Consider the following 12,062-nt stretch of genomic DNA (forward strand, 5'->3'; position numbering starts at 1 on the left):
TATTGAATTTCTCTTTCTCCCCACTCCTGTCATTTCTCTCTTTGTATATGCTCTTCCATCAGCACTGCCTCCACCCTGCTCTTTATTTGTTGCTGGTTTTATGCTTTTAGATTGCTCTTTGTCTTTTTGTTTGGTTGGTTTTTTTCCCCTTTTGGTTTGCTTGTTTGTTTGATTTGTCTGTGCATTTGTGTACTTTTGTTCTCTGTCTGTCTGTTTTTCTTTCCAGGGCTACCTCAAGAAACAAGCCGAAGTACACAGGGTGGAGAATCCCAAATATCACAACGAGTAAGGAAATAAAATAACCAAAGGTACAACAAGAGGGACATCATTAAAAGAACAGTTCCTGAACGGAAAGGCTGGGGACGGTCAATGAGCCTCCTTTAATATAGCAGAACTCACAGGTGCAGAGCGCATAACAAGCTTTTAAAACTTAAAAGAGACAGAAAGCTAGCCATAATGACGTAACAGAAGAACTCTCCTCTAAAGAAATACCAGGAAGAAGTGTAAGCTAAAGTATTGCTCAAAACAGATATAAGCAACATAACTGACCAAGAATTTAGAATAGTCATAAAATTAATCGCTGGGATTGAAGTAGGCATGAAAGACATCAAAGAAGCCATTGCTACAAAGATTATGGACCTTAAAAATAGTTGTGATGAATTAAAAAATGCTATAAATGAGGCAGATAATAAAACGGAGGCAGCCACTGCATGGATTGAAGAGGCAGAGAGGCGAATAGGTGAATTAGAAGACACAATGACAGAAAAAGAAGAAGCCGAGAAAAAGATAAATTGATCCAGGAGCAAGAAAGGAGAATTCGAGAACTGAGGGATGCAAACAAATGGAACAATATCCATATCATAGGAATTCTAGAAGACAGAGAAAGAGAAAGGGGCTGAAGAGGTACTTGAACAAGTTATAGCTGAGAAATTCCCCAATCTGAGGAAGGAAACAAGACATTGAAATCCAAGAAGCACAGAGAGCTCCCCTCAGACGTAACGTGAATTATTTTCTACGCAACATAACATAGTGAAACTAGCAAAATATAAGCACAAAGAGAGAATTCTGAAAGCAGCTAGGGAGAAAAGGGCCCTAACATACAAAGGGAGACATATCAAGATGGTTGCAGACCTATCAACTGAAACTTGGCAGACCAGAAAGGAATGGCAGGAAATGTTCAATGTGATGAACAGAAAAAAATGCAGCCTAGAATCCTTTACCCAGCAAGCCTGTCATTCAGAATAGAAGGAGAGATAAAGGTTTTCCAAACAAACAAAAATTGAAAGAATTCATCACCACTAAACCAGTCCTACAAGAAATCATAAGGGGGACTCTATGAGGGAAATGTTATAAGGAACACAAGGTACCAGAGACACCACTACAAGCATGAATCCTACAGAGAACACAATGACCTGAAACCCAAATTTTTCAATAACAACACTGAATGTAAATGGACTAAATGCTCCAATCAAAAGACATAGGGTAGCAGAATAAATAAATAAATAAATAAAATAATCATCTATTTGCTGTCTACAATAAACCCATTTTAGACCTGAGGACACCTTCAGAGTGAAAGTAAGGGGATGGAGAAATGTATATCATGCTACTGGAAGTCAAAAGAAAGCTGGAGTAGCCATACTTATATCAGACAAACTGGACTTTAAAGTAAAGACAATAACAAGAGATGAAGAAGGGCATCATATAATAATTACAGGGTCTATCCATCAGGAAGAGCTAACAATTATAAATGTCTACGCACCAAATTTGGGAGGACCCCAATACATAAAACAATCACAAACAGAAACAATCTTATGGATAAGAATGTGTAATAGCAGAGGACTTTAATACTCCACTTACAGCAATGGATACATCAACTAGACAGAAAATCACTAAAGAAATAATGGACTTGAATGACACATTGGACCAGATGGATCTGACAGATATATTTAGAACTCTACATCCTGAGGCTATGGAATTCACTTTCTTCTCGAGTGTGCATGGCACATTCTCCATTCTCCAAGATAGATCACATACTGGGACATAAAGCAGCCCTCAATAAATATAAAAGATTTGAGATCATACCATACACACTTTAAGATCACAATACTATGAAACTTGAAATCAATCACAGGAAGAAGTCTAGAAAACCTGCAAAAACATGGAGGTTAAAGAACACCCTACGAAAGAACGAATGGGTCAATCAGGCAATTAGAGAAGAAATTTAGGAATATATGGGAACAAATGAAAATGAAAATACAACAATCCAAACTCTATTGGATGCGGCAAAGGCAGTCCTAAGAGGAAAGTATATAGCACTCCAGGCCTATTTCAAGAAACTAGAAAGCGCAAATACAAAATCTAACAGCACACCAAAAGGAACTAGAAGCAGAGCAGCAAAAGCACCCCAAACCCAGCAAAAGAAGAGAAATAATAAAGGTCAGGGCAGAAATAAACTATATAGAATCAAAAAAACAAAAACAAAAACAGTTGAAGAGATCAATGAAACCACTTTTGGTTTTTTCAAAAAATAAACGATATTGATAAACCTCTAGCCAGGCTTCTCAAAAAGAAAAGAGAGAGCACCCAAATAGACAAAATCACAACTGAAAATGGATTTTCTACAACCAATCCCTCAGATATACAAGCAATTATCAGGGAATACTATGAAAAATTATATGCCAACAAATCGGACAACTTAGAAGAAATGGACAAATTCCTAAACACACACTCACTACCAAAATTCAAATGGGAAGAGGTAGAAAATCTGAGCAGACTCATAACTAGTGAAGAAACTGAATCAGTTATCAAAACTCTCCCAACAAATAAGAGCCCTGGACCATATAGCTTCCCTGGGGAATTCTACCAGACATTTAAATCAAGAGTTAATACCCATTCTTCCCAAGCTATTCCAAAAAACAGATATGGAAGGAAACCTTCTGGACTTATTCTACGAGGCCAGCATCATTGTGATTCCCAAACCAGACAGAGACCTAGCAAAAAAAGAGAACTACAGGCCGATATCCTTGATGAATACAGATGCAAAAATCCTCAACAAGATACTTGCAAAACGAATGCAACAGCACATAAAAAGAACTGTCCACCATAAGTGGGATTCATTCTTGGGTTACAGGGCTGGTTCAATATTTGCAAATCAATCCATGTGATACATCACATTAACAAAAAGAAAGATAAAAACCATATGATCTTGTCAATAGATGCAGAAAAAGCATTTGACAAAATACAGCATCCTTTCTTAATAAAAACCCTCAAGGAAGTGGAGATAGAAGGAACTTACTTAAACATCATAAAAGCCATTTATGAGAAGCCCACAGCTAACATCATCCTCAATGGGGAAAAACTGAGAGCTTTCCCCCTGAGATCAGGAACACGACAGGGACGTCCACTCTCACCACTGTTGTTTAACATAGTGCTGGAAGTCCTAGCATCAGCCATCAAACAACAAAAGGAATTAAAAGGCATCAGAATTCGCAAAGAAGAAGTCAAACTTTCACTTTTCGCAGACGACATGATACTCTACATAGAAAACCCGACAGACTCCACGAGAAGCCTAGTAGAACTGATCCATGATTCAGTTTGCTGATTCAGCCAAGTAACAGGGTACAAAATCAACATAAAGAAATTGGTTGCATTTTTATACACCAATAATGAAGCANAACAATAGAACTCCCCTATGTCCCAGCAATAGCACCGCTAGGAATGTACCCAAAGCATTGGAAGAAAAAATGTCATTACTACCCAAAGCAATCTACACATTCAATGCAATCCCTATCAAAATTGCACCAGCATTCTTCTCAGAGCTAGAACTATCCTAAAATTTGTATGGAATCAGAAAAGACCCCAAATAGCCAAAGTAATATTGAAGAAGAAAACCAAAACGGGAGGCATCGCCATCCCAGAGTTTAACCTCTACAACAAAGCTGTCATCATCAAGACAGTATGGTATTGGCACAAAAACAAACACATAGACAATGGGATAGAATAGAGAACTCAGAATTGGACCCACAAATGTATGGCCAATTAATCTTCGGCAAAGCAGAAAAGAGTATTCAATGGATAAAAGACAGCCTCTTTAACAGATGGTGCTGGGAGAACTGGACAGCAACATGCAAAAGTATGAAACTAGATCACCCTCTCACACCATACACACAAATAAACTCAAAATGGATGAAGGACCTGAATGAGACAGGAAGCTATCAAAACCCTAGAGGAAATAGCAGGAAACAACCTCCTTGACCTCAGCCACAGTAACTTCTTACTTGATATATCCCCAAAGACAAGGGAATCAAGTGCAAAAATGAACTATTGGGACCTTACCAAGATAAAAAGCTTCTGCACAGTACAGGAATCAAGAAAATAGGCAACTGATGGAATGGGAAAAGATAGCTGCAAATGACATATCAGATAAAGGGCTAGTATCCAAAATCCATAAGGAACTCACCAAACTCCACACCTGAAAAACAAATAATCCAGTGATGACATGGGCAAAAGACATGAACAGGCACGTCTCCAAAGCGGACATCCAGATGGCCAACAGACAACATGAAACGATGCCCAGCATCCCTCCTCATCAGGGAAATACAAATCAAAACCACACTGAGATACCACCTCACGCCAGAGTGGCCAGAATGAACATATCAGGAGACTATAGATGTTGGCAAGGATGTGGAAAGGGGCACCTTGCAGCCGCTCTGGAAAACAGTGTGGAGGTTCCTCAAAAAATTAACAATAGAGCTCCCCTATGACCCAGCAATAGCACTGCTAGGATACAGGAATGCTGATGCATAGGGGCACATGTACCGCAATGTTTACAGCAGCACTCTCAACAATAGCCAAATCATGGAAAGAGTCTAAATGTCCATCAACTGACGAATGGGTCAAGAAGATGTGGTTTATCTATTCAATGGAATACTACATGGCAATGAGAAAAAATGAAACCCGGCCATTTGTAGCAACATGGATGGAACTCGAGGGTGTTATGCTAAGTGAAATAAGTCAGGGAGAGAAGGACTGATACCATATGTTTTCACTTATAAGTGGAACAAGGAGAAACTTAACAGAGGACCATGGGGGAGGGGAAGAGGAAATAAAATAGTTGGCAGAGGGAGGGAGGCAAACTATGAGAGTCTCTTGAATACTGAAAACAAACTGAGGGCTGATGGGCGTGTGGGAGAGGGGAAGGGGAGTAATGGGCATTGAGGAGGGCACCTGATGGGATGAGCACTGGGTGTTATATGGAAACCAACTTGACGATAAACTATAAAAGAAAAAAAAAGTGAAAAACCACTAAAAAAAAACAACACAAAACGATAATAACCTAACCTTAACCTTAAGAAATAAGAAAAGTAAAGTAAAACCAAAGCAAACAGAAGGAACGGAATAATAAATACTTTGGCACAGAAATTTGTGAAACAGAATAAAAAATAGACAACACCAACAAAGTCAAAGTTTGGTGCTTTGAAAAGCTCAATGACAAGCTCTTAGGAAGATGACAAATACCTCAAACTACAAAATCAGGCATGAAAAAGGGAACATACTACCAAACTTACACAAATGAAAAAGAACTATGTTTTGAACTGTATGCCAACAAATTAGATAACCTTAATGAAATAGACAGACTCCTGGAGAGATACAGCTTATCAAAGCTGACTTATAAAGAAACAGAAAATCTGAATAGACCTTCTAGGTCAAGAAATTGAATTAAAAATAAACTTTCCACAAAAAAAAAGCCTAAGACAAGATGCCTTAACAGAGGCTTCACAGTCTATCCTATCTATTAAAATGCTTACCCATTCTTCATAAACTGTCCCCAAAAAACAGGAGAAGAGGGAACACTTCTCAACTGAGAAATATCCTGGTACCAAACCAAAGACATCTCAAGAAAACTACAGACCAATATTCCTACTGAATAAAGAAACAAAGATCCTCCACAATACACTAACAGACTGGGTGCAAGAATTAAGAAGTACATACCAATAATAAAAAAAAAAAAAAGGAAGGGAAAGAGAGGACACCTGAGTATGCTAGAATGCTGAGAGCCTACTGGTAAATGTGGGAGTGCTGGAGTTGAAAAATCATCATTTGCAACCATCAAGCAAAGACTTGATCAGCCAAGCATCACCAACTGATGCCAAATCAAGAAGGAAGTTGTGATGACTGGCAGTGTATTTGCATGACCTTATAGTTTCTTCCCACAGGCTACTTATTAGTTGCAAGGGATTAAAAAAACATAAAGTAGCAACAGAGGGGAGATTCAGGCAAGACCTTGACCAGGTGATCAAAATTAACATCACCAACAAACATCGTTTGCCCCTAGATGTGATACTGTGAAGACACACCATCACCTATACAGTATACTACTGAGAATGAATAACCAGAATCTATTCGAAAGGAAAAATCAGACAAACCCCAAATGAGGTACATTCTATTAAAAAACAGAGGTGGAGATGCATGAGTGTATGTAAACATAAACACACACACACACACACACGCACGCAATGCAGGTAAAATCCAGTGAAAACTGAATAAGGCCTATATCTAGTTAGCAGTAATGCTCCAATGTCAATTTCTGATTTTGATGTGTTACTACAGTCATATATGATATCACTAGTGGGGGAAGCTGGGAGAAGCAGTCTTCACTATTTCTGCAACTTCTATTGTTTAAAATAAAAAGTATAAAAATAATTTTCAAAAACTTAAGAGGAGACATATTCTCCAAAAACATGTCAATGACATGATGACCAAAAAAAGGCTGTGCATATGTTCCACACTGGAGCGACTGGGTAGCTCAGTTAAGTGTCCAACTCTTGATTTCAGCTCAGGTCATGATCTCAGAGCCCCACATCAGGCTCCACGCTGACTGTGCAAAGCCTGCTTGGGATTCTCTCTCCCCATCTCTCTCTCAAAATAAACATTAAAAAAAAAAAAAAAAGGTACACATCAGAAGAAGCTAAAGAGAGAGACATGACAACTAAATATAATACCAACCTCTAGATTGGGTCCTGTCTTGGGGCACTTAAAATTCTATAAAGGACAATGCTGGGTCAAAAACAAAATGAGAATTAAAACTGTAAATTACTATCAATGTTAAAGTTGCTGCAGTTCATAACTGCAACACACAATTACTTAAGCATTGTGTAAGAGACCAGGATCTTAGGAAATACATACTGAAGTATCTAGAGGTAAAGGACCATGATGTATGGAACTTAATAAGGAAAAAAATAATGAGGGGTGGAGAGGGGTGGGAGTGCAAAAATAACATATAACGTACAAGTGATAAAGTGGAGCAAAACGTTAACAAATGAATCTGGGAATTCTATGTACTATTTTTATTTTTTGCAAGTTTTTAAAATTTGTAAGTTTGAAATAATTTCCAAATAGAAAGAGAAACACAGCTATGTTTCACTATTTACAACTCAATTATGTCTCCCTCCTACCCTCCAAATTCATATATTTAAGCCCTAACAGCCAGTACCTGTAACCTGACTAAATACAGGTGATAACACCTTTAAAGAGATCATTAAAGTTAAATGAGGCCATAAGGATGGGGCCCTAATCATTTTAACTGGTGTTCTTATAAGAAGGGGTGTCAGGGGAAGAGGCCATACGAGTACACAGTGAGAATGTGGCCATCTGCAACACAAGGAGAGTGCGTTCAGGAGAAATTGGTCCTGCTGGCACCTTGATCTTGGACTTCTAGCTTCCAGCACTGAGGGAAAATAAACTTTTGTTTAAGCTACCAAGTCTGGGGTATTTTGTCATGGCAGCCCTAGCAGACTAATACAGAGTTGAATGTAGGACTTTTTTCTTGCAATTTTTAGAATGTTGTTCTGGAATAGGTGTTATTAGGGGGTATTTCCCTATAAACAAATCGTTCAAGGTGTTTTTATCAACACTAAGTCCTTATAATTAGATATTAGCTCAAATGTTACCTTCTTAGAGAGGCTTTCTCAGACCATTTTCTCTAAAGTAGTCACGTACCAGCCCCTGTCATTAACACTTAGAAGTCCTAACCCCAGGTGGCTCAGTCAGTTAAGCATACGACTTCCACTCAGGTCATGATGTCGTGGTCTGTAGGTTTGGGCCCCATGTCGGGCTCTGTGCTGACAACTTGGAGCCTGGAGCCTGCTTCAGATTATCTGTCTCCCCCTCTCTCTGCACCTCCTGTGCTCGTGTTCTCTGTCTCTCAATAATAAATAAACGTTTAAAAAAAAAAAAAGAAGTCATAACTCATTTGTCATGCTCTTATCACTAATAAAAATTAATGTCCTTGTTTCTTCTTTCTCTTCCACTAGACGGTTTTTCTGCTCCTTAAGGGCAAAAAAATTGCCAGTCTTCTTCACAGCTATACTCCCAACATCTTTACAACAGTGTTTCATACATAATAAACACATAATACTCAAATATATGTCAAGCAAATGAATGAAAGATCTCCAAGAAAAAGGCTCTGCCTGCTTATATGAGCAGAGAATATATACTATTCTCCTAAACTAGCAGCCGGGAACCATGGATATGCATCAAGATGGGGGAAAGTAACATTCAAAACCCAAGGAGCCTATATCAAGTCTTGGGAGCTGAGTGAAGTGGACAGATCCCATCCACCTCTTTCAAAGAAATGAAAGGGCCTATCTTCAGCCAAAACAGCATAGGATTCTAGCCTAGAAAAACAATTGCTAAGTAAGAATTTTGTTGAAGTTTATGGAACTATAATGCACACAGAAAGGATAAATATAAACTCTCCATCGACCCTTGAAATTTTAAAACCAACTTCTACTTATAATACCAATCATACCTCATTTAAAAAAAAAAGCCTTTAACAAAAAAATAATTTAAAAACACATTTTTCTAAGCCTGTAAGTGATGCCAAGGTTAAAAAGTGATCACATTTCTAAGCTTAGAGTCCTATTTACAGAATAGTTAATAAGTTTAAGATGTAAAAATGGTTCAAGATTTAGATAAAGTCACTGATAATAACCTTTGGGACTTTGATGGATTACATTTCTAATCTTATTATACTTACGGCCTGGAGGCTAACTCTGTCTTATCCAAAACACCCCTTGGTATTATCTTGGGACACAGATTAGTGAGTGTATCAACACAAGTAGAAATTCTGTGTAACAATTCTTATTCATTCCCCTCAATGAAATACACGTATTCATTAATTATGTTACTTTTCCTAAGTAATCTAAAATACAGCTCAATTTAAGTTTTCTCTGCGGTAAACCAACAGGTGGGGAAAAGATTAAACCCAACCTTTGCAAAACTTAAAATGGCACTGATGCCAGAGTTCACATGGCATTCCACAAGATACCATCTTCAGCCCATTTCTCTTCCTAAAAATGCACAGATAATCTGGAATCCATGGCCTGGTTTCAAGTGCTCTGTGTATGATTATTAATGCACAGTACTTCCCTCCAAAGAAAGCCACTGGTTTCATCGAGCCCAAAATAGATTACAAAACACTTCTTTACAAACTCTCCCTCATTACGAATCCATTCCCTTGACTATAATTACTACCTTTTTCCTGGTAGTATCCCACCTCTATCCCAAATCTCTATGCACCAAACCTTTATGATCAACTGCCTGTTGTACATCTTCTCCTGGACATCCCCCAGACACCTTCAACTCAATATATCTAACAGAGACTTCACCATGTTCACACCCCCTCTCCCTGTTCTTCCTCCAATGTCAGTGACCATCACTGCCATCCACCCAGTTTCCCAAGCCAGAGTGAAAGAAGTGTTCTTGACTTTACTCCCCAATCACCAAGTCCTAACAATTCTACCTCTTATCTCTGAAGCATTATTTTTCGCCACTCCCTCTCCAATTCTGTCACAACTTTAAGCTACTCAGAGTCCCGTCTTAGCCAATTCTGTCACAACTTTAAGCTACTCAGAGTCCCGTCTTAGCCAATTCTGTCACAACTTTAAGCTACTCAGAGTCCCTCTTAGCTGGACTGTAGCAGTTTACTTCTAGCTGGTTTTCTGGGCTCTGGGGTAGCTCCCCTAACAATCCACTTTCCACACCACAGCATTTACTTAAGACACATATCTGATGTCCCTGCAGACTAGCAGGGGCCTGCCAGACCTTTTCTGATCTGGGGCGTGTTTACCTCACACTCTATACTTTATGTTCCTGATACAGTAAACTACTTGAAGTGTCCTAATAAATGAATGCATCATGCTCTGGTCTTCAAGACTTTTTGTATAAGCAACACCCTCTGCCTGAAACAAATTATCCTTACGATAGCTAGCTCCCAATCGTCTTTCAAGTCTCAGTTTAAGTATCATCCTCCCAATAAAGAGGCCTTTCCTGATCCTGCCTCTATCCATCAATGCCAATTAGAATAATTTAAATATATGTTCCTGTAACAGCACCTGGTGCTTATCACCACCGCAGCAAATCACACTGCACTAAAATGTCCTTTTTCAATAGCATATCTATCTCCCCATTAAATGCAAACACCTTGAGAGGACTATTCATCTGTGTCTCTAGTGCTCAAGGCAGTCACTGGGGGCACCTGGCAGGCTTTGCAAGTGGAACATATGACTCGATCTCAGGGTCTTCAATTCAAGCATGTAGTGGGTAGAGTTTAAGAAACAAACAAACAACAACAACAACAAAAACAGTGCCTGATACAAACAGAAGAATTCAAATATTTTTTAAGTATTTGAATAAATGAACCGCTCTGCATTCCCTAGGCATTTAAACATGTCCAATGAGAGACTGCTGTCTTTCTGAATAGTGCATTAAGAGAACCAAGAAATTAAATTTTCAACATATGGGACTTTTAAAAAGCTACATTACAATGTTCAAGAGTTAAAATATATGCGCACACACCCCTCGGCAAATCTGACCAATTAGAATACCTGCTGAAAAGATGTCCATTGCCCGCTTCAACTCTCCTCTTGTTCTCTGATTACTATTCAAGTCTACAAGCGGAGTTGAAGGATCTCTCATATATTCTAACTCAGTGGCAAACAATCCACCATCAACAAAACGTTCAGGAGCAATATAGCAAGTTCTCCTCCGTGAAGTGTCAAAGAAATAGTTGAAATCTGCTGGGTTGTCCTCTGGAAGATAAGTGGGCTTAAAACTGGCAAAATCAGTTAGAAGGACCCAATTCCAACTGGTAACCATTACATTCTCAGTCTTGATGTCCCCATGACGGACCCCAGATTTGTGTGCTTGGTCCACAGCTGTCAGGATCTGGAAAGCAATCCAACGCTTCTCAATGTTATTTAAGAACGGACGAGTACTGATGCGATCGTAGAGGTTGTCTCGCACATACTGCCTAAAGAGCATGGCTGCTTTCTCAGATGCTTTTTCTGCTGCTTTCTGAAAAGGCAGGCAGTTCTGTGCAGAATGAAGCCTGATTTTCAGTTCCTCCAGCTCCTGTTTATAGCTGGTTAAAGGCAATGTGGGATCCTGAATTGCAAAGACCTTCACCACCACTAGGCCTTCTCGGTGCTTTGCTCGAGCAACTTTAAAAAAACGAGTGCTCCCCAGGCTCTTATCGTATTCAAAGTCATGGATGTCTGAGAAATAACTCTCCACAGATAGGATCTGGGAAGGAGCAATGCCAGCAAGCTGATTTCCCATAATGGCAGCAAGCACCTCTGGGTGAGTTAGGATACAACTCCTATTTAAAAACAAAGGAGAAAGAAAAGAAACAAGAAATCAAACACCATTGTTTATGTATTCTTTCTAAAAGATGGATGCACCATATTTCTCTTCCACTGAGAGCACCATATCAAGTGTTTCAGGCAGTCTCTAAATTGTAGACACATTTATCTAAAAGATCATGTTATTCTATGTTGTCCTTCCAGGACTTGAGCTATATTTAAATAGACCCCTTCAATATTAAGCTGAAAATGTTAGAATGTATATTTTCTGCTATTTAAATTTTAAAACGAATGAGCCTTTACTATGTGTTAGCATTGCGCTTGGGGCTATGCGCGTCACAACAGTACTATAAGCGAAGGTCTTTGTCCAAGAACCTGGAGTTTTGGATCTCAGACGCAAACACGTTAAAAACAAATAGG

At 38.8% G+C, this 12,062-nt stretch overlaps 1 protein-coding gene across 1 annotated transcript in view; it reads right to left on the reverse strand.

Annotated features, from left to right (window-relative positions):
- Nucleotides 1–11,654, reverse strand: part of PIK3R4 (phosphoinositide-3-kinase regulatory subunit 4) — an 84,564-nt gene extending 72,910 nt beyond the window's left edge. The window contains exon 1 of the mRNA XM_077750880.1: nucleotides 10,887–11,654. Coding sequence (XP_077607006.1) covers nucleotides 10,887–11,619 — 733 coding nt within the window. The 5' untranslated portion in view covers nucleotides 11,620–11,654. The remainder of the gene's footprint in view (nucleotides 1–10,886) is intronic.
- Between the last annotated feature and the right edge of the window lie 408 nt (nucleotides 11,655–12,062).

Source organism: Crocuta crocuta, unplaced genomic scaffold (genome assembly GCF_008692635.1).
Source record: "Crocuta crocuta isolate KB4526 unplaced genomic scaffold, BGI_CrCroc_1.0 scaffold279, whole genome shotgun sequence".
NCBI classification, from domain to species: domain Eukaryota; kingdom Metazoa; phylum Chordata; class Mammalia; order Carnivora; family Hyaenidae; genus Crocuta; species Crocuta crocuta.